General features: G+C 51.8%; 7 protein-coding genes across 7 annotated transcripts; 5 read left to right on the plus strand and 2 right to left on the minus strand.

Annotated features, from left to right (window-relative positions):
• Positions 1 to 395: 395 nt before the first annotated feature.
• Positions 396 to 4,888, plus strand: BROUX77_005446 (uncharacterized protein; the record flags this gene model as incomplete). The annotated part of the gene is made up of 3 exons (XM_073750320.1): positions 396 to 439; positions 2,359 to 2,526; positions 3,403 to 4,888. The coding sequence occupies 3 exons, from the start codon at positions 396 to 398 to the stop codon at positions 4,886 to 4,888; spliced, it is 1,698 nt and encodes a 565-aa protein (XP_073604332.1).
• Positions 4,889 to 12,820: 7,932 nt separating this feature from the next.
• BROUX77_005447 (uncharacterized protein) lies at positions 12,821 to 14,600 on the minus strand (the record flags this gene model as incomplete). Its single annotated transcript, XM_073750322.1, has 3 exons — positions 12,821 to 13,814; positions 13,884 to 14,092; positions 14,166 to 14,600. The coding sequence occupies 3 exons, from the start codon at positions 14,598 to 14,600 to the stop codon at positions 12,821 to 12,823; spliced, it is 1,638 nt and encodes a 545-aa protein (XP_073604333.1).
• An 888-nt stretch (positions 14,601 to 15,488) lies between these two features.
• BROUX77_005448 (uncharacterized protein) lies at positions 15,489 to 16,704 on the plus strand (the record flags this gene model as incomplete). The annotated part of the gene is made up of 3 exons (XM_073750323.1): positions 15,489 to 15,501; positions 15,572 to 15,833; positions 15,909 to 16,704. The coding sequence occupies 3 exons, from the start codon at positions 15,489 to 15,491 to the stop codon at positions 16,702 to 16,704; spliced, it is 1,071 nt and encodes a 356-aa protein (XP_073604334.1).
• Positions 16,705 to 17,584: 880 nt separating this feature from the next.
• On the minus strand, positions 17,585 to 19,252 carry BROUX77_005449 (uncharacterized protein; the record flags this gene model as incomplete). The annotated part of the gene is made up of 3 exons (XM_073750324.1): positions 17,585 to 18,876; positions 18,969 to 19,104; positions 19,181 to 19,252. The coding sequence occupies 3 exons, from the start codon at positions 19,250 to 19,252 to the stop codon at positions 17,585 to 17,587; spliced, it is 1,500 nt and encodes a 499-aa protein (XP_073604335.1).
• Positions 19,253 to 19,763: 511 nt separating this feature from the next.
• Positions 19,764 to 20,684, plus strand: BROUX77_005450 (uncharacterized protein; the record flags this gene model as incomplete). Its single annotated transcript, XM_073750325.1, has 4 exons — positions 19,764 to 20,081; positions 20,134 to 20,318; positions 20,379 to 20,433; positions 20,499 to 20,684. 4 exons carry the CDS (start codon positions 19,764 to 19,766, stop codon positions 20,682 to 20,684), a joined length of 744 nt encoding a protein of 247 aa, XP_073604336.1.
• Positions 20,685 to 21,346: 662 nt separating this feature from the next.
• Positions 21,347 to 23,455, plus strand: BROUX77_005451 (uncharacterized protein; the record flags this gene model as incomplete). Its single annotated transcript, XM_073750326.1, has 1 exon — positions 21,347 to 23,455. The coding sequence occupies one exon, from the start codon at positions 21,347 to 21,349 to the stop codon at positions 23,453 to 23,455; it is 2,109 nt and encodes a 702-aa protein (XP_073604337.1).
• A 3,147-nt stretch (positions 23,456 to 26,602) lies between these two features.
• BROUX77_005452 (uncharacterized protein) lies at positions 26,603 to 27,904 on the plus strand (the record flags this gene model as incomplete). Its single annotated transcript, XM_073750327.1, has 1 exon — positions 26,603 to 27,904. One exon carries the CDS (start codon positions 26,603 to 26,605, stop codon positions 27,902 to 27,904), a length of 1,302 nt encoding a protein of 433 aa, XP_073604338.1.
• Between the last annotated feature and the right edge of the window lie 66 nt (positions 27,905 to 27,970).

The raw sequence follows: 27,970 nt of genomic DNA on the forward strand, positions 1-27,970 counted from the left end.
CTACTAGGTTGTGTTTCACTCTAAGCTAGGTCGGGCTTGATTTAGAGCTACCACGATTACCCTGTTGTGATACCTATCATCACATGCATTAATTCATCACCCGCACACCACCCGACAGCTATGCAACTCCACATGAACATCACCCGCTCAACCGACAATATTGAGAGCTCAACATATATGGATGGATTTGGTGTTGGTCTAGAAGACTCCATGTTTCTGCTATTCCTCGGCGGCTCTTTCAAATACAGATCATTGCGAGCCTGAAAAACTCCATTGCCCTCTTCTCAAGAATCCATGCCATCATCATCATCCCAGAAAAAAAAACTACATTGCTGGCCACTAACATGGATTAATAGATTTTTTTTGAATCAAGCTTTCCACCTCCTTGTTCATCGATGGAATATCTGGGCATCCAAGCGACTCCCAGCAACGATATGCGGTAACTATGGCCCAACTTCCCTTTTCCCTTCCTTCAGCTACACAGAACCGATATGCTTTCTCAAGATGGCTCACTTAGCCTTGGTCGTCACTACAGATTTAGAGACTCCGCCCAAGTTCAAGTAGTCATGCCTCTTGTGAAAACAAAAACGCAAACCCCTGCCCCTTGTCTTGAACTTGGCCAAAATTCATAGTTAGCTACATGACACGAACTCTCCCTTCCCCTGTACCACACAAAGTCTTTGCAGGCTGATGATAGAGCCTCGTACAAGAAGTCATTGTCTGGCAGGCACATTGCAAAAAAAAAAAAAGCCTCTTATTTTCAAGTCTGTCGATTCTCTACTTTCATTAAGAACAATGAGTTTCCACAGACGACACAATCAGAAAGCTCTGCTAGGCTTCTCTTGAGTTATATGACCCTTGAGGTGCAGCAAAATCAAAACTCATCTCCGTTTACTCGGCCGCACAATGCATGCAAGTTGACTTCCATCCATATTCCTGTTTTTCAAATGGTCGGTCGTGTACTCATTGCACCCCCCTCTTCACTTTGCGTTTTACACACATCTCCATCACTCTCCCACCTTGCCCCTCTTCTCACCCCTGTACCCAAGCTTAGCTGTTACATACTAGTTGTTGTTACAGTTGAGCCTGCCCAGTCAATCAGCTCATATGCTACCGTTTTCCGACCCGTTGAAAACACACTACTTGTCGGTCTATGAAGAGGCTGCATTCGCAGAAGAGCGATTCAGCTTTTGTGTTACTCTCCAAAAACTGAATCAAAGAGACGGTCACCTCCAGCTGCGGGCTTGACTCAGCTATCAGTGGTCGAGCTTTCCTCAAAGTCTTGACCTGATCTGATCCGCTGGGTTCTCACAGCCCTGTTCCCCCACCCTAGCAGCTATGGTCTGGTCTGTCCCTCTTTTTTTCTTTCCTCCCAACTCCAAGCTTCCCATGTCCTGCCCTGATTAGTCTTTTCTGGAACATGATTATCCATCTGCCTCTAGTCATTCCCCTTTTAATCTGCAGCTGCTGGCTAGCGCCAGAGTTTCTCATTTGGGCCAACGCATCGTGATTCACGCACAAAGTTTATTTTCGTGTCGTGGGACCTTGTTGAGAAAACTCAAGCTAAGCCTAAGCCTATCGGCTATCATCCCTCCAGTGGCACTGCTTTTAGCTCTAGCTTTTAGCTCTGTTACCAGGCCGCTTTTTTTTTTTCGCAGTACTTGCGGTCTGTCTGCTCAACTATTTGCTGGTCAGTCATTCTGCAGATGGGCGTTATTGGTGGCCTTGTTCCCGATCGTCACACTGGTTCGGTTCTTCTTGAACTCTTATTTGTTTGACCCTGAAGTTCCATGGCCATTGCCCTATTCACTTCCCTTCTTTATCAACCTTGTCATTTTTTTTTATTTATCTACTTCGCCACCCATTCATAGCCCAATCTCACTTCCATATCCTGTCAACACCATTGCCTTGTCCTACTTTCCACGCCTCATCTTTCGGCCCTGGAGAGGCGGTCTTGTGTACCCAGGCCTTTCCCAACTAGGTGCCTTGGCTCGTGTCTACTAAACACCACCTTGTGTTCGTCATCCCAATCCCGCGTCGCTCCTATTTATGAGGTCGCACTTGACTTAGCTGTCATACCTTGCTGTGTATACCCGCACAACAAGCAATCCTGTGACTTTGCTGTCCTTACTGTCTGTGCGATATGATTCTTGCGCACACTACCAGCCTTTCGGGCTAGAGCTGCACAAGATCACAGCGCACTGCGGAGCAGACTATTCTGGATCGTGCACCAAGCAGTGCGGTGTGGCGACCCTGCACAAAGACAATCATTTACTATCTAACCTTTTCGTTGTCCGATTTGTGCTCCGACGTAATCCGAATCAAGTACTGACTATTGCATTTATTCTCTCTACATAGATATACCCAAGACACGTCTTCTCTGAGCATTGAAGCTGTTGGTCAGAACGAATTATACTCGCAGCCAGTTCTCAGTTCTTCATCGCAATACACTACCGAGGGTACTTCATTCTACCCTTCTTCTCATATATTCCCTAGTCTAGGTCATCGTTCTCGGGTGAGCTCCAGGTAAGCTTTTTCTATGCAATATTTCAAAATTGCGACAGCCATTGTTCCCTTTCACATAAAAAGCTACGAAGCTACGTCACTTATCTCATCATTTCCTATCTCCACCATACATCACACCCACATTATATATACATACATATGACGGCCCGTCGTCAACGCCAAAAAATACCAGCCGACACATTCCCTGTTCTGAACACAAATCCCAAAAAAAGTTCCTTGTTTTACCCAAATTCACAGACCTCTCCTCCTCTCCATGTTTCGTTTCGTTTTTTTGTCCCATTTTCTTCCTCAATTCAGTCCTGTCATCCTATGTATACTTTCCTTCACGATTCCCCTCCTGATGGCGACTAGTGTTGCGAGCTCCTTCAACCCTTCACATGCTGCCTGGATTTTTGGGTTGTCCTGACCTCTTCTTCGCTCATCCTTGATAACTTCGCTCATCCTTCGTCACCTTTGTTATCCACCCATTCTACACGTCTACTTGCTGTGTGCATATACCAAGTATACATATGGTCGATGCATACCCATCTTTTGAGCCCTCAAGTTCCTCCACACGTCTACCCAGTTATTCCTTCTTCTTGTCCACCGCAGCTGCACTCTTTTTTACTCCCCACTGCTCAGTCCAAACCCCCGTCATCAAGCAAGCAACCCAACCTAGTAACCGAGTCAAACTACCATTCGCCCAATCATCGTGATTTAGATGCGGGTAGTTCTGTCTCGCCATAACCACACTGGCTTTGCTCTACCCTTTTCAACGACAGGAGAATATTTAGGACCAATCTCTACTTCCTTCGATCATTCCACGTCATTCATTCCTTAGTTGGCTTCTTTTTTTCTTTTTTTCTATGGCTTAGAGACTCACATCGGCATTTGCAGTACTTCTTCTTCAGGCGTAACAAGCCATACTCATCGCACAACCACCCTCCCACACTTGGGCCCCCAGATCAGCACTAGAGAGCAGTACTTTACAGCAACCCCATCCCACCGCAGAACCTCTGAACACTCGACCCGATCGCCTTCGTTTTCCAACGCCACGGCTCGCCGCCATCCAATTTCCCCTCCTATTCCCAGTCCCGTTAACAACTACACCTCTCCTACCGTCAACATGGAAGGCGCACATTTCAATGCTGGGAAAAACCAAACACAATATCCCCCACTGGGACCCTTCGTCAATAACGGAACCCTCCAATACACGGACAACCCCGATACCGCTATCGACGTTGATATAAACGGCAACATAGACAAGGGCTTTTTCTTGTCTCCCGAGGGCGAATGGACGTGCTATCGCCGAAATTACTTCTCCTGCGTCTGCTCATATGGCCTCACCCCGTACTATCCCAGCAGTACCATCCAGTTCACCGAAAGCAACACATCCCAACCATTGAGAGTCTATGGATTCGCCATGTGCATTTCTGCAGTTGTCGCCGAGAACGATGGTCATGCCATTGAGCTTGTTCAGCATACTCCTAAGCGTGACAAGGGACCTGTCATGAAACCGACCAAAGTTGTGCTTTCTCCTCGCCCACCTTCCAACCACCACCCTCTTGGCCTCTACGGTAACCATGAATCTCGTGGATACAACGAGGGATTCAACAACCCCCAAGCACCTAGCGCAGGGTTACAAGCCGAGCATACCTTTGAGCGCATTCAATTCAAGCAGGCGACTGCCAACAATGGCAAGCGACGAGCCGCACAGCAATATTACCACTTGATGATTGAGCTATGGGCAAATGTCGGTGGACAGGCTGGCGAGAAGTACATCAAGGTCGGACACCGGAAGTCAGCCAAAATGATTGTGCGCGGACGCTCACCGGGTCATTACCAATCAGAACGACGAGGAAGCACCAGTAGTGGCCCGGGAAGTGGCACTGGTGGAGTGACTGGCTACCATGGTGGAGGAATGATGGATTCCGGATTTGGCCCCGTGATGAGTAACCCTTATGGCGGCGGTTTCGACACGCGAGGCGGAATGCCCTATAGCTCGACCAGACATCACCAACCACACCATCAACACACGATACCTGTCGAACCATTGGTTTCCTCCGAAGACAGCAAAGCCATTGAAACTACACGCGGCTATGAATACTATCCGTCAACAATCTACGAATCCTCACACGAGAACAAACCCAGCGTGGACATGTTCAGCCATCAACAGCGCAACGACGGGGAAACTACAATGGGCTCAGGCATGGTTGGAGCTTATGACCCCTTGGGCCCCAGAAGCGAAGGTTCTGGACTACCCAGTTTGTACAATGCTGGCGCTCTAGTTGTGAATAGACGCTATGGCCAGTTCGAGGGTAGATCAAAGTCAGACGGCTGCTACCCGACGATGATGAGCCAGTCCGGAATGAACATTTCTTGAGGACTTTGAGATGGAAAATACGGCTGGAGAGGGAGAATTGGGGGATGCGATCTATACACCGAACAACCGCGTTTTTGTTTCCATTTCGCTTTTTTTCTGTCCTCTTTAATTTCATTTTCATTGATGTGCTATCTCCCTCGCGGGTTCATTCTCCTACAAAGCTTTGCTTCTTTTGTCTTTTTTTTCATTGTTTGCCCACAATTTGGCGTCAACTTCTTTTAAAGAAATGACACGGTGATCATTTGTTAACTGAAAAGCTTTGGCATTTTGGGGATTTTTTTTTGGGTTCTGGAGCCCCCCTCTCTTTTTAGCCCGTCGTGACCCTGACGCTCAAGGTAACTCAAGTCCCGAGTTTCTTCAAGGGCAATGGGGAGGGGGGGAGGGGTCAAGAGCCGGGGTTGGGACTTTGCGTTTTTATAGTTTTATGGGGTTTCTTCCTTTGCAGAGCGTGTTGACACTTGAGCTGTTTTTTCTTTTGGTTCGGGAAGAACAAGAAAGTATCAAGAAAGAGAAGGAGGGTGAGAGACAGAGTCGAGAGACGGGAAGTTGCTAATTCTAGCTCTGTATGGCGATTGTGCCTGATGATGTTTGCTTTTCTGTTGATGAAAAGCACTGGCGACTGGGGGGAGATAAAATGACACAGTCGTGGTCATATTTGGCTTAGTCATAGCTACACACTTAGGTCGTAGGCAGTCTTTACAGACAGGCCAAATGATTACATATTCTGTATGGCCCAAGCATGACAAAAGACAGAGAGCGAGAGCTTGGCGTCGTGATTGCGTACGTAGATATCTGTGCATATAGTTGTATGAGCATGATTCTCAACGGCGTGGTGGCGCATGGCGTGTTTGTCTGTTAGGTCCCGAGAGCCTGAGATATTTGGCATAGTTAAGGCTGAAAACATCAGGGTTTTTCGGCTGTCTTGCTGGTCATTTGTACCACGCTGAAGTTGGAACCAGTATCCAACCACCTTGATTTTACATGTTTCTTTTTTTTTATTTTATTTCTTGCAACTATGCCATTTTTACAAGCCCCGCTGGCTGTTCTCGCACTAGGCTGGTCCCGTCATATTTCCTCGGAAGTGAAAAGAAAAAAAGAAATTGGTCTACTGGTGCTGTGCTGGGCCATTCAGTCTGTGTATGTGGCCCATCCAGGTAGAGATAACTACAAGTGCGTGATAGAGGGAGTGCGGGCTTTGATATGTAGCCTCCTCCACGCGGATGGATTAATGGCTGGACTAGACATGGCATACACATCTTCAACAACAAGGCAGCGCCAAAAAAAAAAAGGAGAAGTTTGAGGGATGAGACAGCATGCACGAAGCGAAGTGAGGCCAATGGGACAACAGTTGAAAAGAGAAAAAGGACGATAAAAAAAAAAGGAAGCCATAGGGGAGCAGACGCAGACGCAAAGGCCCAGCTCTTGATTTGAGCAGTCAGCAGACTCTGACTGGCACTGTTCTACTGGCAGTGGGCGGTGCTCTTTCGGTTAGGCTCGACCAGGCTGGTCGGTTATGAGTCGTTTTTTTTTTTCTTTTTTTTGCGTGTCTTGTGTAGGGACCTTTGGCTATACTCGCCGCGGGCGTTTTTTTGGTTTTTGTTCTTCTTCTTCCGTTTATTTCTTACATGTGGACAAGACCCGATGAGCGTCACTTTCGATTTGAGAGCGTCTAGTGAAAAGGCGAGCAAAAAAAGAAAGAAAAAAAAAGGGTGTATGTATACGTCTAGATAGGTATACATGGCTGTATAGAGTGATACGAGGCCAAAGTGGGAGGGCCTGTTCACATGCACGCTGCTGTTGCCTTTTTTGTTTTCTCCTTTCCTTCTTTTCATGAAGCACAGACAGACAGACGTCCTACAGCCCGCTTTCTTCTTCTTGCTGTAGCGCCGATGAGGTCGAGATGCCACTTTGGGTCTCCGGGACTCCAGGTCTCCATGCCTACAGTCTGACTGCCGCCAGCCCTGCAAGGAGTGGAGGCAAGTCTCGGCAGTAGAACAGGCGCATGTATGCATGTACAAGTTACAAGTAACTAGTTAGTCAGTCAACTAATAACTAGTGCATACATGATGGATGTACATACATATGTACAGGCATCCGAGTAAATGTACCTAGTGACAAGTACGAGATATGTAACTATGTATGTGTGTACATGTGTATGTAGATGCAGGATCCACGAAACGCCACAGCTCTTCGCTGCCTACTATGCCGTGCATATCGATCCACGGAGTGTTGTGTCATTTTGGCCCTTTTCTTTGCCACGCGCAAGCATCGGCAGCCCAAAAGCAGAGTGGTGTTGGTGGGGACATGGGTACTTGTATCCATCCAGATGAAGCGTTACACGGCGGCCCGTTTCTTCAAAGCCCGGAAAACATCGGCCAACCAAGGCATCTGCCGTTGACAAGGAGCAGCTCGGGGAGAGGCCCTTCGTGTTACGTTGGCCGGTCCGGCATGAGTTTTCCGTGTGACAGCGCCAACAAAATGGAATAACAAAAAAAGAAAAAAAGAGACAAGAGAAGGAAAAAGATACAAAGAGCGGGTTGACGCTTGCTCACGTGACCCGTATCCAGTTCCATTCCATTGTACTACCACGTGCCCTACCGCCGCGGTACGTACCACGTATCACACGACACACTTTGACGTCCACGTCCCTCCATGTGCACTTTACTTCCCATCAAAGTACGTACATGCATGCGTTCTCTGAACAGCCGCCAAGCGGTCGCTGTCTTCGATCGACATGCCACAGCAAATAGCTTTTGCAGAATCTGGATGAAAAGGGAGCTCTCTCCCCCCCCCCCCACCGAAACTGGGAAAATTTCGCTTTTTTGGCTCAGAAGCCGGCAACACCGCGTGCATCTGCACGACGACTCACTCTCTCCTCCTGTTGTCTCACACCCATCCCGACAGCGAGGCCATCCCAAAAGAGCCTCGAAAAATAGCAGGAAAATAAAGCCAAAGTCTCTCACATTTTTTTCTCCGCCTCTCCCTATTCTCAAAATAAAAAACAAGGACTATCCCAGGACCTTCACTTGACTCTCACCGCGATATCCAAGCCCAATGACCGAACCGCCCCCTAGCCAGTACAGCACAAAAAAAAGCCCCGTCTCTGATTTGCCTTGAAGACAGATGGAAGTGGAGGCACAGGCCAAGGAACTATGGATAACGGCGGGCAACACTTGTAAATGCCCGGCAGCTAGCTTTGCCTGGGCACAGCCAGCCTAAACAAGAGCAAAAGACCACCCACTTGGTGAGCAAAAGGGACTGGCGGTGAAGCCTTGGTCATGCTCTTGCCTGCTTCTGGCCATGGCGCCCGTCCAAATGACAGACTTATTCGTTTCGTCTTGGAATGAAGGACAACATGACATTGAAATTTCCGGAAGCCGTCGCCTGGGAAGGGGCGAGGGCGGGGGCGGGAATGCGCTAAGCGTCTGTTTTTTTACTGGTGGCAGACGCTAAACTCGCCAAATCTACAGTGGATCTAGCACCGCACCACAGGACCATCGTAGGGGCCCACACGCTAAAGAACCGGTGTTACAGTAGAACGTTACAGCGCATAGCCGTTCCCCCCTTCCCCTCTCTTGTTTTTTCATGAAACTCTCGGGCCTAGAAATGAAGCGACTGGCCGCTATAAACACACAAGAACCCCAAACCGCGGTCCATCTGGGCAGACCGGTTAATTGACACTAGTTTTCCATGGCTGTTGGGACTGTGTCACCATCGGTCAACGACACAGACTACGCCTGTGTCACCGTGAAGCCAAAAACGACCAAGACTAAAATACACGACCTGCCTATACCAGCAGCGACGGACAGGGCCCGAGAGAAGCAAAGCCGTGCAGAGATCTGCACACGTGGGCTTGTTTATATGAGCGTGCCAGCCAAGACGCTGCTGCCAGCTGTTCCACTGGCCGAAATTCTGGCTGGCTTTAGTGGCCTTGCAATACCGGCCAGCGCGATAAGAGCCGGCCAGAAGCTCGTATACAAAAGAAGACATAAAAGCACACGAGACACGGAACAGCCGTACGTGGTGTCACTTTTTGGTCACTATTTGTGATATAATTCCGGACCCCTTTCTGTGCGGTTTAGCAATCCTTTGTGTTTTTTTTTTCCTGCCAGTGTCCACAACTCCTATTCCTAGGGGATTTGCCCGTTGCTCTATTGGGCTCGGGTAGAGGCCAAGTCTCTTGTGTGTCACCGTCATCGATGTCACTGCCTAGCGGAGATTACTTCGTCGACACTTAGATGGCAGCAAATTCGCAGACTTCTATTCGGAGGTCTAGATGTGGGCGTCTGCGAGTGAGACCCAAGCTGCTGATGATGGACAAACAGGGAGAGGCAGGGCGTGTCAACGAAAAAAGCAAATAGAGAAAAAAACAAAAAAAGGTAAAAACAGAATTAGCATGCTCAACAGCAAAGAATCGAGGGATTTTGCTGTCCCTTTTACGCCGACGGAGCTCGACTCCTGCAAGATAGGAAGATGTGCGGTGGCAAGGCCAAACCAGCCGAAAATATGAGATGTGATAGAAGCCTATGAACGAGGTGCGAGCAATGACGAGGCGGCCCATAATACCCACAAGCGCAGACACATGTTGGCTCAGCGGCTGCTGGCTCTCCCTGGATCCAGAGGGACTAGTAAGATACCATGATACTTGTACAGCTGGTGGCACGAGCTCCATGGGCCTCTCAGCGGACAAAACACCAGGCAGACGGCGAGAACAAGAGGCTGAGGCTAGTAAGTGGGACAGGGACACCCACCACACCACCAAACTCAAGCATGGCCGTCTTATGCGGTGCTATATGCTTGCATGCACGTATGGACCATGCATCATTTGTGTGTACAAATGCAACGCGCGCACTGGCAAGTGGAAAGCGGAGAAGCTAAAAGCAACTGGCGCAAGGCGAGACAGCCACCAGGCCTGTCGAAGGATGTCGTCTCCTTTGCGAGAGGAGGGGAGGGGAGGGGACAGGAGGGGGGCCGAGGAGGGGGTAACAGCCAACCTCCGCCATCGCTGTTTCTGACACCCAGAGCTGCAGAGCGCAGAGGCGCTGGTCTGGCCGGCCGATTCGACTGCAAATCTTCACAGCTTGCCCAGAAGCGAAAACAAAGCGCCGGAGCCCCTCCAGCGCGCGCTGGCCCTCCTCACGCCGCCCCTCTGCCTCTGCTCGAACTCGCCTTCAGCCTTCTCACTCCGGCCCAGCTGTCACTTTGGCCCAGCCCCACTTTACATTGATGGAATCCACACACCGCCTTTCCATTCTGCCCACCGGTTTGCATTTTGCCGGGATCACCTCACTTGGATTTGGATTTCTGTCTCGATGGCTGCATTCTCCCCCGCTCCCAATTCTCGTTTCCATGAGTTTTGCCCCCCTCTCCCCCTTCCCAGCGTGCATATCTTTGCTTCCATTTGTTTTTCTCCGTGCTCCTATCCTTCACGAACTAGACGAACCCCGCCGATACCATGTGGCCAAGCCACGTCTGCGAACCGTCGTGACCCGGCCAAGATCAGGATGCCGTCTCTTCTGGCTCACCATGCTCCTCGATATCAGAGCCACACAACTGCCCCGCGTCCGCTCATAGTCACTTGGTCCCGTTGCCCATCCTTCGCCCTGCGCCAATCATAGCCCCGGCGGCCTTAGCGGCTTTAGCACTCGCCAAAGGCAGCGCAGCGGGGGAGGAGCGGCACTATGTAGAGGCCACGCTTTTCTGTGACCCTTTTTTGTCCTCGCTTCAGGAATTGCCTCAATTGGCAATTCTGCGTTGAGCAAGCCCATGCTTTCTTTTTGGCCTTGCCCTTGTAGGCGAAGTTGTGTGTGACAAATTGCGGCATCTTGCCCATGTTGGCACAGAGGGCCCTGTCCCTCGCTCTCGTTCTCTTGTAGCCTTCACGAAGTTGCATGTTCTTGCCCACAACTAACTATGCTGTTCTTGTTGGGTTTTACTGCCTCGCTAGGCTTGCAAACCCGGCACTGCACACCTTGCCTTGGTTTAATTGGCTCATTTACGACTTTGTTGGTGACTTTGTTCGGTCAAGATCAAACAGAGACGATACAAGTCAAGGGAAATCTCCACATGCATGTATGTAACTACATCCATACGTACCTGTAGCTATGCAAAGTCGAACGTTCATACGTGCATATCGATGTACATGCACACAAATACATTGTCTGCGGCACACCACGCCAGCCAGCCTGCGTGCTGGAGCTGAACTATTCTACCGTACTTTTCTGGCCGGCCTCCTACGCCCTGTAGGTCTTCCCTTGTTCGTCTGGCTTGCCAACAGTACCGTGATACATTTACACATACACGCACATGTCCTTGGGCTGGCTAGCTGGAGGTTGTCTGCATCCCTTGTCAGACAATCTGGCCTTTTTCCGCCCGATGATCCGGAACGCAGGATTCTTTCCTTTGTGAAGGCTAGGTTGATCGACGTCCCGTTTGAGCTTCCAACCTAGCCCGTGTCGTAGCTGCTGCATCGTCACCTGAGCTGTAAAAGCTTTTCTTTCCCCATGTCCAAAGAAGAGTAGCATATCCACATATACCCTGGAGCAGCCGGATTGCCAGCTTATGAACAAATGTGGGGGAAACAACACCCAGCCCACCTAGGTTTAGGTCTCAGATGGGACCGTCACAGTAATCCACACTAACCGTACCGATGTTCCGCTGCTTAGCTCAGGCTCTGCTTTGCGTCTGGTAATTGGCCATGTTTGTCATCTAGATTCCACATCTGACTGAAGTCCCGTAAGCTCAAGTTCACGAGTACTATTCTCCCCACCTATGCATATGCCAGAGGCCAAACCAAGGATAATCTTCACTTCTCTCAAGCTCTATACATACAGCCATACGCTAGCAGGACAGGAGGGGGTCCTAGCAAGGAAGAATCTTCATGTCTGGGAGCACGTTTTTTTCTGCCGACGCAGCAAATACATGCGTAGTGAGATCCGCTAAATAACAACGAGCAGCCTTCTTACCCAGCCCACAAGCAGTGCAACTAGACACCAGGCTATCGGCCGAAGGCCAAATCATTTTTCTAAAGGATTAGAATGGACTCGGCCAAATTCTGCCCGGATGCCGGCTACTATGACGAGGTCCATGCCTCGCCCTCTTCCTCGCCCGCCCACTTGTTCTGAGCACTCAGTGACTCGCCAATTCCCTCTATCTTCCACAGGCTCTCCACTCACCCGTTCGTCTCAGCCAGAACTGACGACAATAATGTCTTGTCCGTGTAACGTCGTACAGCGCTAGGTTCATATGTCCAACATCAACTTTACTTCAGCTTCAACTCTCTGCAGACGTTACCCGTCATTTCTTAGTCTGTACTTGGAGCCTCGCCATGGCTAGTATCGGCAAGGCCTGGGGGGGAGGGGGTTGTATTTTGGGCTGACAATTACCGATGCACGGGTCTTATGTTGTCCGTCTCTGTACTTCTGGCCTTTTGGTCTGCATGTCACATAGTTAGGGTATCTGGATGGGATGTAGATCAACAGCCTCGATCTTGATTCATATAAATGTACTCTTGCGAGACGGATGTAGCTACATTAAAATATATACAAGCACTATGCCAAATCACAGCAGTAGAGCCAAATCTCATCTTTTGATATCGAATAGCCTGTTAGTCTGTCAACTTTGTCCTGTGCATACAAGACGCCGCCTATTCATGAGACGACATATACTTTGATACCTGCACTCTGCAAGCTGAATCTCACATGTCTCATGTTTCATCACAGATCGTAGTTTGAACCCCCCAGGTGTCCTGACTCTTGACAGCTCTGCTTAGGCACGGGTTCAGCCCGAGTTCGTGTCAAGATGTCTCGGAACATGTCGCAAAATGGGATGAAGCCATCTGAGAGACACAACCGCTTATGATAATGCGTCATTGCCGTAATAGTCGGCATAACTAAGATGCTTGGCCCATGCCGTTAGTGTGTCCCATAACTCTCACAGCTTCTCGTTTTTGTCTCTAACCAATCTCCAGATCCAATCAGCCATGCGCGTCACCTGCGCCATCTCCTTCACGTCGTGCACCCGCACCACATCCGCCCCGCCTTGAATTGCCGCTGCAACCGTCACCGCCGTGCCCCATATTCTCTCCGCCGGCTTCTGCACGCCCGTCGCCCTGCCAATGAACTTTTTGCGGCTCGCGCCAACCAGCCACGGCAAGCCGACCAGGCCCGGCCACATGCGCAGTTCGTCCAGCGCGCACAGCAGCTCGATGTTCTGGCGCGCCGTCTTGGCAAAGCCCAGTCCGGGATCGAGCATGATGCGCCAGCGCCGCACGCCCGCCTCCTCGGCAGCGCGCACGCGCGCAGCCAACTCCTTGGCCACGCCGGGTATGACGCCGCCGCTGGCGGTGTAGTCAGTCAGCCCGTTCATTGTGGCGGGCGTGCCGCGCATGTGCATCAGGCACACGGTGCAGCCGAGGCGCGCGGCGGTCGGCAGCATGTCGGGGTCGAGAAGGCCGGCGGACACGTCGTTGATGATGTGGGCGCCGGCGCGGACGGCCGCCTCTGCAACGGATGCGCGGTATGTGTCGATGCTGATGGCGATGCCGGCTGCGCCGGGCTGTGCGCGGATGGCCTGGATGGCGGGGACGACGCGCGCAACCTCTTCTTCGGCGCTGATTTCGGGTGTGCCGGGAGCGGTCGACTGGCCGCCGACATCGAGGATAGTTGCGCCGTTGGAAATGGCGGCTGATACCCGTGCAGGCAGGGATCGGGAGGTATTAATGCCACCGTCGGAGAAGGAGTCGGGTGTAACGTTGAAAATAGCCATCACGTGGGTCTTGCGAGTGGCTTTGAAGGAGGAAATAGGCTGCAATCCAGGGGATAGCGGTGTCAATGGAGACAGGACTTCATCTACTATGAGCTCATTGAGATAATCCTGAGTTAACTTCCAAGGCTTATTAAGGTAGAGAGGTTTATCTGGAATGAGTCTAGGTTGTGAATTAGTGGATGTTGCCCTGGTGTATGTCGCATTGTACGACAAGACTACCTGTACTCACTCGGCTAAGGGTCTCAAGACAAACTCACGTTCCGGTATTCCTATATGCGGCACCGTGAGTCGTTCGTTGTGGATCTTGCGGTCCTCGTAGAGCAAGATATCAAGGTCGATGTTGCGAGGGCCCTTGTCAATGACCTTGTACCGGCCCATCTTGTTTTCGATGTCCTGCAACGCATCCAACAGTTCCATCGGCTCAAGTTCTGTTTCAACCTATACTCGCCACCATGTTTGTTTAGTAGCAGATCTTTTCTTGCCCACCACATCAGGCTCAGCCCAGACTCACCTCACACGCACCGTTAACAAATCTGTCCTGGTCCTTGACATACATCGGTGCCGTCTCCCACAAACTGCTGGTATGCTTGACCTTGATGCCGCGCTTGTCCATCTCACGACATGCGCGCTCAATCTCGGCAAACCGGTCGCCCATGTTGCTCCCGAGCGCAATGTACGCCATCTTCTTGCGCTTCTCGTCTTGCAGCCCTGCGGCCCCGCAGCCACCGCCGCAGCATGCGTAGTCGCGCTGCTGGAATCCCGCCCACGCGGCATGTGCGGCTTCTTTCGTCAGCTCGCCATGCTGGCCTGCCCTGTCGCGTCTTTGGCGGAAAGAAGCCAGCCAAGAGCCAGGAGGAGGTCTTGTGCGGCTGCTGAGGGGTGAGAAATGCCGCTGCTGTACTTGTCTGGAGGAAGCAGCAAGATTGAGAGGCCGCCGGAAGCTCATAATAGGCGGGTAATTGATCGATTTTCCGCAAAAGCCGCCATCGCTCAACAGTCTTGTCAAATATCACAGTGAAGCGTCCAACGAAATGAAAAGATTTGATTACCATCATAGGGTTGCTCCGCATCACAACCCTAGGTGACAAACATGCGTGACTGTGTAACCCTAACGCCTTGGCGCCATGCCTTAACCCCCGCTGTTAAAGGTCACGTCATGTGGCGACTCGCCGTTTGCATGTGATTGTGAATCCCTGGAGGCGAGAGTTGGAGAAACCCGTGTTTGAATGTCTCCAATTTGTGTCACGGGACCTTGATCGTGTTGGCTCAGCCTCGGCCGGTTTAGTCTAGGTTGGCACGGGGCGAAGCCTCGGCATGCCGCCAAACAACACGGCGCCGCATGGCGGACGCCAGGTTATGCCTGGAGCTGGAGTTGTTGGCCGTCTTCCCCAAACTGCGCAGCAAGACAAAGGGAATCAGAGAACAAGGTCTCCCGTTTGATGAGTTATCTGATCAAAAACACTGGTCACGTGACTATCCCAAGACGGCGGAAACTGCCTAAAACGTGCAAGCTCCTTCCTCCATAGCATGCAGCGCTCCTGCATGTTTGACAGCTTGAGCAGCTTAGTGAAGCCTCGGTTCGGCTGAAGCACACGGCGCAAGCATGTTGGCCGATCCTGCCTTCCTCCCTGGCGCAGAGAAGCTACCATGTGCGTTTGTAGTAGTTGCTTGGATTAATTGGGGTCAAGGCCGAGTCGGGGGCCTTGTCACACCTAGACGCCGTGGATAAATAATCGCCGTCTGACTGTTTTACGGCCAGACTTGACTTCCTCCTGCTTGCTCTTCTTCTTTTCTATATTCTACCTCACAACTCCCTCCCATATTCACTCTCACAATGGCGTCTCCACGTAAGAAACCTCCCTTTTTCGCTGGCCGCTCCGATGTCCGTCTGCTAACCATGCCCGCCTTCTCCTCCAGAACTCATCCGCACTCCCCTGACCGATGTCTTCAAGATCAACCACCCGATCCTGCTGGCCGGCATGAACGTGGCTGCCGGTCCTAAGCTGGCCGCCGCCGTCACTAATGCCGGCGGTCTTGGCGTGATTGGCGGCATGGGCTACACGCCCGACATGTTGCGCGAGCAAATTGCCGAGCTCAAGGAGCATCTCGACGACAAAAATGCGCCGTTTGGTGTTGATCTGCTGCTGCCGCAGGTTGGCGGCAATGCGCGAAAGACCAAGTAAGCCAGCTTCTGCCCGCGTTCGTTTCCAGAAACCCGCTCGTCGCGCTAACCACATCCCTCTTCTTGCTACAGCTACGACTATACCAAGGGCAAGCTCGACGACCTCATCACTGTCGTCATCGAGTCGGGCACCAAGCTGTTCGTGTCCGCCGTCGGCGTGCCGCCCAAGTCCGTCATCGACCGGCTCCACGCCGCCGGTATCGTCTACATGAACATGGTCGGCCACCCCAAGCACGTGCAAAAGTGCCTGGACCTGGGCGTCGACATCATCTGCGCCCAGGGCGGCGAGGGCGGCGGCCACACAGGTGACGTGCCCACCACGGTGCTGATCCCCGCCTGTGTCGCAGCCTGCCGCGGATACAAGTCGCCTGTGACCGGCGGCCCCGTGCAGGTGCTTGCGGCCGGCGGCATCTCCAACGGCCCGCTGCTGGCCGCTTCGCTGGCCATGGGCGCCACCGGCGTCTGGGTCGGCACGCGCTTCATCCTGACCAAGGAGGCGGGCGCGCCTAAGGCGCACAAGGAAGCCGTGCGCACTGCCGGCTACACCGACACTATCCGCACGCTCATCTTTACCGGCCGCCCGCTGCGCGTGCGCAAGAACCCGTACATTGTCAACTGGGAGTCTAACCGCACCCAGGAGATCAAGGATCTCACAGCAAAGGGCAAGTTGCCGTTTGACTACGACGTGGAAAAGCTCGAGGAAAAGGACCCCGATGACGACAGCCTCGACCAGTACCGCCCGTGGCTCATGGGCAAGTGCGCAGCCGTGGTCGACAAGGAGGTTTCGGCCAAGGAAGTCGTCGACGAGTTTGTCCAGGACGCCGCCAAAATATTGACGGAGAATGCTCAGCTGGTGTCCAAGTTGTAGATGTTTGGTCTTTACTTTCCCCTATGTGTTTTAGTACTTCCCCATCTTCTCCTGTTGGCTTGATGCCTGGGCCACTTTGACGTGGATTTGATGTGGCTGATGATGCCGTGCCTTGCAGAAAAAGGCCCAATATGTTCTTGCGTTGATTGTTTTTTTTTTGGTAGTTAGTTATGCTTGGTAGCAATGTTTGGGGGCTTGGTTCAGGAGTTTGTCTCTCCCCTTTTCTTCGGGGAATAAACATGGTCAATGGGTTGTTGACAATCCATGACTGAGGCTTTTGATTTTCGTTTTATTTTTGCCATTACGTTCATATTAAATGTTGAGCGCATTAAGTGTAATTCAGCCAATTGCCACACCTCCCACCTTAAAGGCAAAAAAGGCCAGTCTGCATAGACAATGGAATGAATGACTCGCAAGCACATTGAATTTTCAAGCCTATTTCTAACAAAAAAAAGAGGACATATCCAAAAGCTAGTAGCCCACTCCGACTATCAGCTGGTCGGAAATCAAGAAGCAGAATAGAGGAACAAGAGGACAGACAGGGTGAAGAAATAGGGAAGGAAGAAAAAGAAATAGCTGGTGTAGCTTTGTATACCGAACGAAAAGCCAGAATCCCCCAGCAGCAATGCGACTATAACATAAAACCAGGAAAAAGAAAAAAACAAGAACAAGCACTAGTATCAAAGCCAAAGAAAGAACAGAAGTGATAGCCGGCAGGTTTCAAGAGTCGAGCCCAGCTCAGAACGAGAGGATGCAACGGCAGGCGGCTTTGTTCATTCGGAGGGCGACTGGCAAATCTTCGAGACCAATTAGCCCCTGCCCCAGAACAACATCGCAGACCCTGCCACGCGGGCATCGGCGTGTCTGTCGTGCCGGACCCTTAGTTGCCCAAGTACTGCCGGATGGCGCCCTGCAGCTTGACAGCGCCGTCGCCCAGAGCGTTGGTCAGGGTCTCCAGATCATCACCGGCTGTGATGCCAAACTGGCGGATAAAGTCCTTGGCCGCAGTCTCCAGGTCGCCGTAGTCCTCACCCATGTCCTCCTCGTCCTCGGGCCGGCCAAAGTAGGCGTTGGATGAAATGGCCGTCGCGCCCTCAAAGCCCTGCAACCGGGACTTGGCCTCGCTTTGCGCTGAAGGGTCGTAGGCGCCCTTGCCAAAAAACTCGTCCGAGGAGATGCCCTTCTGGCCTCCAAACTTCTTGCGCGCAAAGTCGTCGCTGTCGTCAACCTGTTTTGCCTTGATGGGACCCACCGAGCCAAAGCCACCGTTGCCCTTCTTTGCCGCCGCACTGCTGCTGGCCCCCGCCTTCATGCCCACCTGGCCGAAGCCTAATCTCGCAATGCCCATGCCAAGACGCTCGGTATCAGCAGCAGACTTTTCGCGGGAGTTGGTAGGGGCAAAGCCACCACGCGATGGGCTTGTGGGAGTTGGGGACAAAACGTTGGACGCCGTGGGCTTGCTTGGCTTGGCAGCCGCCTCGATTGCTGCATCCTCAGCTTCGGGATCGTAGCCAAGCTTAGCAATGCGCTCAGCTTCCTCCTTAGCCTTCTTCTCAGCCTCGTCAAAGTCGATGGCATCAGCACTCACGACCTTCTTAGCACCGAGCTTGCTTGCAACCTTCTTGGCGCCGAGAACGTTCTTGCGGGGGGCAGGGCCGGTCTTGCGGAGAGCGGCAGAGGTAGTGACGCGAGCTACAGGCTTGGCCGCCTCAGCATCTGGCTTCGCAAGCGGCGAGCCGGTTCTGTTCATGGGAGAAGCAGTGCGGCTGATGACAGGCGGTGTGCTTGTGCGGGAAATGGGCGGTGTAGGCTTCTTGATGGTCGGTTTATCCCAGGATGAGAAGAAGTCGTCGTCCGCTTCGGCGCTCGGGGTCTCGGCATCGGCATCGGCATCTAGAACGACTCCGTCGGGGAATCTATATGAATGGCGGTCAGCTGACAACTGTTTTCGAGACGGGGCAACTTGGAGAGGAGTGCTCGGCACGTACTCCTTGGCATCGCGCGCAGCCCGGCGCTTCAGCTCGTCCTTGTACTTGGACGCGGCAGCAGAATGATACTTGGTCTTGGGGTCCTTGCTGTTGAGGGCGGCCGAGCCACCGTTCTGCTGGAAAAACTTGGTGGCCGACTCATTGCCGCCAACTTTCATCATACGCAGCTGTTCCCATTGCCATTCTACAATACCAAAACGTTCAATGTTAGCAGGCGCCCATGGCCGTCGTGTTTTTATGAGCGGAACGCCGCGGTAAACGGCAGTCGGGACATACGGTCGAGGTTTGTCGAGCGCACAAACGAAATGTGCACACCGAGATTGCGATGATTCGCAGAGCAATCGAGGCAGAGGTAGATACCAAAGGGCACGGAAGTCCAGGTCGGATTCTTCTGGCTGCAGTCGAAGCAGATCTAGATAAGCGTCCTCTGATCAGCATTGAACTCCACGTGTCAGCCAATGGCGTTCGAGTCCAGCAGGCGGCGGTACCTTATTCGCAGGCTTCGTCTTGAGTTTCTCGAATATCTTAAGCGATTGTTGCTTTGTTGCTAGGGCGCTCATTTTGTGTTGATTGGTCTGGTATTGAATCGTGGGAAGAGGCGTCAAAGGGGGGCAAGGCAGTGGGTGTAGATTAGTATGTGGACAGGGGGCTGGCTTCTGAGTGAAGCAAAGACAGTGTCTCGCGATTTTCAGAAGAAGGGCAGAAGGAAAACTACGACAAAGCGATATCAGCGAGCACGAGAAAAAAGCGGTGGGATAAAATGATTTCAACAGAGAAATGGAAGAAGGCGAGTTGGCAGCGAGACTCTTGCGGCTCCAAGGAGACTCGATCCAATCATTAAAGTTGAAGTTAAGGTGGCATGAAAAACAGCGCTAGTCTTGTTTGGGCCACAAGGCACTGCTATTCTGCCGGGCGGTGAGGCGGCGGTCAAGGCAGCTTTGCCGCTGCCGTTGGTCGCACAGGGCGGGAGACCACGACTACATGCGATGGATGATCAATGGCTGAAGTTGGCTTCTGAGACGCTGGAACTCCACACGCGCGTAGTCTTGTAGCTACTGTTCTCCCATCGAGATGAGTAGTCTCCGCATAAGCCAGGGCGCTCTAAGGCCCGCATCGACCGCCGTTGTCGGCTCATTGCATCCGACGCTCTCAAACTTGCGCCGCTACGCAACCCACAATTCCGGAGCCTCGACCTCCAGCTCTCAATCCCAGCCCCAGGCATCAGTATATTCGCCCTCTGTGGCTCCGCAACCACAGCGTCGCCTTGTCACTGCTTTCAACGACGACGGCGCAGTTCCATGGACAAAACTCTCGCTCCGGGAAAAGACATCTCGGGCGACACAGCAAACCTTCAATCTCGCAGTTGTCGCGGTGGGTGTTGTCTTGACGGTATGTCCCTCTTGCCCACACTCGCAACATGCCAAATTCTAACACTCTCTAGGGTGCCGTTGTTTACATGCTCTTTGATGAAGTCTTTGCGCCGGAAAGCAGAGTCGCTCAATTTTCACGCGCAGTGTCACTGATCAAAAAAGACCCCCAGTGTAGAGCGATCTTGGGTGATGCTGATGATATCTGGGCACACGGGGAACCAACAACCAACAAGTGGCAGAGGTCACGGCCAGTTGCGTGAGTCCTTGTCGTATTCTACTTCGACCAAGACAACGACACTTACTGACTGAATTCTAGCTCAACTCTCAAAAAGGACTCTCTCGGTGTAGAACACCTGATCATGCAGTTCTACGTAAGCATCATCTCTTTAGTAGCACATATCTATCACAATATGTACCATTCTAACATGAAATGTAGGTCGAGGGCCCTAAAGCAATGGGAACTGTACATCTTCACATGTCACGACTGCCAAACTCTATCGACTTCGAATATAGGCATCTGTTTCTAGATGTCAAAGGCCATGAGAGAGTATATCTGAAGCGGGATGAAACGAAAGGTCACAAGAAAAAATCATTCTCCTTCCTTGGTATGAGATGGGGCTAATACAGAAAAGAGGGGAGTATTTGATATGCCGAAGGTGGATGTCTAGAGTGTAAGAATAGTGTAGTTGAGAAATATTTTCAAGCAGAACCGATTACCTGACGCTAGAGGACTGTCTAGAGATTGAACTTCATCTTGATGTTCGTCTGACACACTGTGAATACAATCGTTTACAAGTAAATGCAGCACTTCTCCTCAACACATACGACCATAGCTTGTAGAAAGCACGGGATCCCGTCCGCTCTCCCTTAGTTAACCTACAAAGCGCTGGACTAGTACTACGGTGGGTGACCACGTGGGAATCCCCAGTGTTGTATGTCTTTTTTCTATATCGTCAGTCTGCTCACTGTGGAGTCGAGTGTTTGCTCTCGCCCAGTAGAAGGCTGTCCTTATAAGCTATTTTCCGACCCTCATCTGATACATACGACCATAGCCTGCGGAAAATACGGGGTCCCGTGTGCTCCCCCTTAGTCAAGCCACAGAGCGCCGAACCAGTAGTATGGTGGGTGACCACATGCGAATCCTCGGTGTTGTATGTTTTTGCTTTTTGCTCCATAGGATTTCATGGTTACACAAAGATTATCATCACAAATCTTGTCGCTACCTATGGGTGACTTTTTTGCTCGCGCCAAGAGGAGAAGATTGCACTTCTCCGCAGCGTGCATATGCCATCCTCTCGCCCGGGTGACTTGCCCCCTCCAGACTTGTCGCAAGCCCCAGTCGGGACCGAGCCGATCACGAAGCACGAGGTCAAAGCTGCTTTGTGGAAGCCTCAGAACACCGCGCCCGGTCTAGACAGCCTCTCCAACAACGCCCTGAAGCTAGCCTGGCCCGCTCTGGGGAAGCAGATCACTTATCTTTTCAAGGTTAGTTTTTCCTGGGGACTCCACCCTTCCCCCTTCAAGCAAGCGAAGGTGATTGCCCTCGCCAAGCCAAACAAGAAGGACCGGTCGTCGCCGCGTTCCTACCGGCTCATCTCGCTGCTGCCAACTCTGGCCAAGTGCTTGGAAAGGATTGTTGCCCGCCGACTCTCGCTCTGGGCCCTAGAGAAGGGACACATTGGGGACAACTACGCTGGGGCGGTGCCTGGGCGTAGCGCCGAAGACATGTGTCTGAGTCTGGTTGAGTCTCTAGAGTACTACATGGACCGCCAGATGGAATCCTCAGTCTTGACGTTCGATGTCAAGGGAGCTTTTGATGCAGTGCAGCCGCACCGCATGGTACAACGTCTGGTCGATCTGGATTGCCCGGCCGAGACATGCCGATGGGTGTCCTCGTTCCTCTCGGACCGCAAGGCCTCGTTGGTGCTCGATGGCGTTGACGATCCCCTTCAGCCCACAGGAGGGAGCCTACCCCAAGGCTCGCCAATTTCCCCCATCTTGTTCATGCTCTTCATGGCACCACTCTTCAGGATGGCCCTCCCGTGCTCCCTCCGCGGCTATGCGGACGACGGCTGCCTGGTCAGCTCAGGCTCGTCTCTGGCAGCCAACTGCTCGGTGCTGTCCCACACCCTCAACATTGTCAACAACTGGTGTGTGAGGAACGGCATGATGCTCGACCTTGCCAAGTCGGAACTCCTCCACGTGACGCGCAAGCGCCACGGCCAAAACCCGGGTCTTCTACTCCCCGATAGCGGCTCACTAGATGCCATAGACCCCAAGGATACCCTACGATGGCTCGGCGTGCGTTGGTCACGCAACCTGTCCTTCGTGCCGCACATCCGCGACGTCGCCCAGAGGACGGCACCCACCATACGCGGCATTCAGATTCTGTCTGGTTGCTGGAAGGGGGCCCCGGTGAAAGGCGCCCTCACGGCAGTCCGCTCTTGTGTGGTGAACAAGCTCGCCTACGCCGCCGCCGTCTGGTGGAACCACGGAGCCGGGACAACTAGCCAACCCCGTGGGCTGAAGCAGGCCGTGGCACTCCTGGATCGCACAGTCCGCCGAGGTCTGCGTGCGGCACTCCCGCTATATTGCACAACCCCATGCGCTATATACAACCTAGCGTCCGGTTTCCCGCCAATGAGTTTTGTCCTAGACAGCCGCCTTGGTTCGGCCGGACTTAGGGCCACTCTCGCGCAGCCAAACCACCCGCTCGGAACGACAGCCACAAACTGGGGTAGAATAGGGAGGCTCAAGATGCTGCTCCCGCACAGCCTGGCCACAAACTACCCGGCCCCCTTCACGGGCGCGCCTGCATCATCTCGCCCCCATTTACAGGGTGACAAGAAGGCTGCAGCTGCGGCGCACCTAGCCTTGGTACGCTCCTCTTCCCCCTCGGACCTCTGGATATACACAGACGGATCCAAGCTGGGAGAGGGCCGGGTCGGCGCTGGGTGGGCGATCATTCGGGACGAGACAGTCCTGGACACGGGCAACTGCCCGATTCCTTTCCACGCCGAGGTTCATGACGCCGAGGTGATGGCCATTGCCAGAGCCCTGGAAAAAGTAGACTCGTGGGTGAAACCACAGTGCCGCAAGGTCTGGGTCTGCTCCGACAACTTCGCCGCGGTGTACCGCCTCACGACATGGGGCGCGAAGCCCGGAACCTCCGAAGAGCTTCTCCGGAGGGCCCAAACGACTTGCGCCGACTGGATTGGCCAAAGCCCTGACCACCCAGGTCCCAGACCGTGGCCAGATGGTGCCCCCGCTGTGGAAGTGATTTGGGTCCCGGGGCACTCCGACGTCTGGGGCAACGAGCTCGCGGACCGACAAGCCCGTAGGGGTGTCCCTTTCCTGGGCCCGCAGCCATTTCCGCGCCCGCATCACCACTGAGTTTCGCGCCTGGTGGTCGAATGAAGGTTGTGCCAACAGACTCCACCTGAGCCGACCTCTCGAGGCTCCTAAGAAGGCCTGGAAAAGCCTTCTTGACGACACTGAGCGCAAGCTCGCCCGCGCTGTCCTTACAGCACTTTCTAGTCACAGAGACTACGCAGACTACCACCGCCGTTTCAATCACTTAAACGCGGGGCTAACCTGCCCCCTCTGCGACGCTGAGACCACCCCGGAGCACATTTGGGCCTGCCCTTGCAACTTTTAACAGATGTCTAAGGGCTTCTTCCAGAAGCTCATAGCCACCAAAAGTGAAGCCATCTGGCTGGCATCTAAAGCAGCCAAGAGTCCTCCGGTGCTTCTAGCACACCGCCGTGCGGTAACGGGAACGGGCCCGCAGGAAGGGGACTCCCCAGTTCGCCCTCCACCCGACCCTCCACCGCCTGGTCCGACCCTGCCCGGGGCAGCTTAGCCTCTGGGGCCCAATCTTTTTTCGCGCAACTGCGCTGCCAACCCTCTGGCGTGAACACGCCGCCAACCCCCTCTTCCTTTTTGCACAATAACTTTTATCACTACATCGGCGGTGAGGCCAGGACTCTAGGTCTTGTTTAGGGCCACGCGGACAAAGGACAGCCTCTGCGCTGGGCAGGTGGGAGACCTCCTGTCATTATACTTTGGATTATGGAGTTTCTGTATGCATGGTTTTTAGATTTTTTTGGTTTTTGTTGGAAGGGAACTACCGCCGTCTAACTATTGTCCGATGCCATAGATCGCATCATTAACTCACGTGACTTCAAGGTCATATGTTAGTCCTTAGGATCTCATGTTTAAGGTAGCGAACCTCAGATCTTTCAGTGTTTAATAGGATGACTCACTGTTGTCCTGTACGGAGAAGTATCCGGAACGTCACAAGTTCAGAGAGTTCAAAGAAAGAGAATGTATTCAATGAAGGGGAAGAAAGGCGAACGATGATCGATGCCTTCTATTCTAGATACTATGGAAGAGAGAGAGAGAGCAGCCCTTTTATGCCCAGCAGTCCATCGATGTCTTGTGCTAGAGTCAAGTAGTAGTCGGAGGAGAATGCCTAGTGAAGCTTAGAAGCAAAGTCTAGTCCGAGCAAGAAAAGGAGAAGTGAGGCCTTTTGTCGTTCAGCTTCCACTAGGTTGGGAGCTTTTATAACAGCGTTCCTCTTGTGGCGAGTTGTGATATTAGAACGTGAACGAGTTGAAGGCAATTCCGATGTAGTCAGAGGAGCACAACCCTAAGATGCTTTATTTGTAGGGTTGGCATGCTGACAATATCAACAAGATCGCCTGATCCGGGAATAACCTTTCTCCGCTCATGCGAGGAAAAGGTCACCTGCACGACAAATCTGATGAGCTTTTGGGGGTAGGGTGAATAAATTAGTAAACCGTTGTCCTAACTATCAACTCCTATTCTCTTCCATGCCCGAAGCCTTGCTTTACATTCCCATGTCGTGGGATGCTGTGGGTCCTTACGACACGTGATCACTAGTCACGTGCTACACTTGTACCCTTATCCCAACTCAGCAAGGGCATATAATGCACAGGGTTTTCCCTTTCCTTGATGGTAGAATCTAAGATAGAACATAATCACAACAACGTCTTGTCTCCCAACCTTTCAATCAATCCAGATCTCCTTCATACATTCATAGTATAATAGTTTTCACTGCTGTTATGTGATTTTTCTGGTACTAGAAATAGTCCCCTGTCGCATGCCGAGAAACCCTCGCAAGTAGACAGGCCAAAAAATAGTCATTATAGACACAGGGTTATTGGAGTGTTAATTCGTGAACCAACAAAGCATAGCCTCAGGTTGCTGATGATGGGAAAAGCTTCCGATGCTAAGCAACGGCTCCGCCGTATTACTTTTCAGAGCATTCTGAATAATGTTTATCCTTGTTCTAGGAGGCTTCCGAATGTTGTCTCTTATCTTCAACAACATCCCTACCAACACCACAAGACTTTCCAGAAAAGACCACTCCCGGCAGTTTATAGAGACTGATGTTCTTGTCCTTCAGCCAAGCCCCATACAAAGTGACGTGAACTTGCCCATGCGCAATAATCACAACGAAAGACAAGTCATCTTTGATGCTATGCATGAATTAAGACCATATCCAGGGCTTTAGTTACTGCGCAGTTCCCGCGTTTGTTTCCGGTATCTACAAGAATATTGGTGTATTGCCAGAAAATCACACGTCTGAACTAGGCAACTAACATGTAGGACGCTTTCAATTTTCACTTTCCCAAGGTGACTAATACGATCCGAGACTATGGATTCAACTTCATTTGGTTGTAGAGACTGTGCGCACGGAACAGGAGCTCGGAACAGACGAGCCACAAAGTCATGAGTGCAGAGCGAGCTTGGATGCATACCCTATAAAGATTCGGAGGCTAAAGATTGTTAATGGTCTTGATGTTATGACTTGAAATAAGCCAAAACTAAGGTTTGCCGTTTCCTCAAGCCGAAGCAGTAGCTCATATAGGTTCGACGTGTAGCTAGCTATTCATTTTAGAGTTATCCTTGGGAGATTACATGAATTGAAAAGATCAGACAACATACTTCTACCTCAAAAACTCAGTGTGCATACCAAGGGCTTCATCTCATTGAGGATCTCCTTCAGCGAACTATATCAAAAACTACTTGGAATGTATCGAGTGTAGCCGTTTATGTCAATGTAGATAAACACGTGTCGAAACGAAATTTTATCAACATACTTGCACCACTCTGGTCCATTCTTTTATGAGCAGGGTTGTGGAGGGCTTGGATCCAGAGCTGAGAAACTATATCTCAAGTCACGGACCGTACATGGCACCGAGTGATGCAGACGTCTAAATGCGCGCATGATTCCAAGGTTGTGCGGTAACAGCGAATCCAACTTGAGGACATCCAGTCTTACAGTTAGTTCTTTTAATTGGACCTGATGAACAGTGTGTGGATTGGAAGTGTCGGCCATATCACAGAATGGTTTAGAGAAAGGCCGAAATCCATCATCACGGTCCAAGTATTAATAGAGACCCATCAACCCTCTCTCCAGATGGTTCGTGGCTGTCTATCCTCACTCTCATCTAATTTTACACATCTTATTCACTCTTCCACATTCTTTTCCAAGTTCACCCTTCATTCGACATGGCTCCTTCGTTTTCATCTCTTCTTGCCACCGGCCTGATCGCTTCCCAGGTTGCCCTGGCCCTGCCTACATCTCCTACTGAGTCTTCAGCAGATGCCTTCTCGTCGGCTCCCGGTACTTGGTCCGCCAAGCAAGCCCGTGACGTCGGCTATTCTCTAGATGGTATTGCATCCCTTGCTGAGATATACAGCAAATATGGGGTTCTGATGCCCCAGGATCTGCAAGATGCACTAAACAGGAACCAGAAGCGTGGTGTCATCTCCACCCCTTCACTTCCAGTGGGAACCTGTGGTAGCAAGTTCGCACTCGCTACCAAGATAGGCCTGATCGAGCCCAAAATTTACAATCTCGTCGTTGACACCGCGTTTCACGGTCTTTGGGTCCATTCCCCAGAGACTGCAAACCCCAAAGCCTTGCAGGCTTCCTACACTTATAACGTGTTTTCGATGGGCTTTCCATTGAAGGAATACCACTGGGAAACTAAGGATCCAAATGGCAATACGGCATCGGGTTTTGGGTATACTGAGAGAGTATCCATTAGTGGTCTCACTATCAAAGAACAGCTTATACAAGTCGCGGAAACTGTCCCTAGCGGCTTCCACGATCTTCCGTCTGTCTCTGGAGTCATTGGCATGGGCATCCCCAATTCCGACTCGATGAGCTTTTATCCCGACTATGGGATTGTCAGAAACGCCAGGCATCAGCTTGATAAACAACTTTTCACCGTTGACATGAAGCATTGCTCGACCGGGGAAGTCGAGTTTGGCTATTTTGACGAAAATACATTCGGAGACTTGGTCGGATATAGCGAAGTGGACAGTAGTCAAGGCTACTGGAACTTTACTTCCCACATTCTTGGAGGTGTTGATGTCGATGACGACGATTTTGACGAAAGTCTGATTAATGATGAGCGGCTAGAGTATGTCGTTGCTGACACTGCTAGCGATCTTTTAATGCTCCCCCTCAAATATGTCGAAGAGTACTACGGAAAGGTTGAAAATGCCAAGTACAACAAGGAACACGCCGGCTATGTCTTCCCATGTGTCAGCCAACTACCGGACTTCATCTTCTTGTCCGATGGTAGCTCAGTTGGTATCCCTGGCAGATACCTCAAGCTCAACCAGGTTGATGAAGAGGCTGATTTTTGCTTTGGCGCACTGCAGCCTTCAGATGAACTAGGAGTGAATGTCTTTGGTAGTCCCGCTTTCAAGTCGGCCCTGGTGGTGTTTGATCTACACAGCTACCAGATTGGCTGGGGCAGCAAGGATCTAGTAGATGAGGAGTATGGCTGGGCGAACTGAGATCGAGTGGATGAAGAGTGTGGTTAATAAAATAGAATCCCGGATCAATTATTGGGCATCATATGC

The sequence above is a fragment of the Berkeleyomyces rouxiae genome, assembly GCF_048999995.1.
Source record: "Berkeleyomyces rouxiae strain 22BRR77 chromosome Unknown BrBRR77_ptg000005l, whole genome shotgun sequence".
Classification (NCBI taxonomy): domain Eukaryota; kingdom Fungi; phylum Ascomycota; class Sordariomycetes; order Microascales; family Ceratocystidaceae; genus Berkeleyomyces; species Berkeleyomyces rouxiae.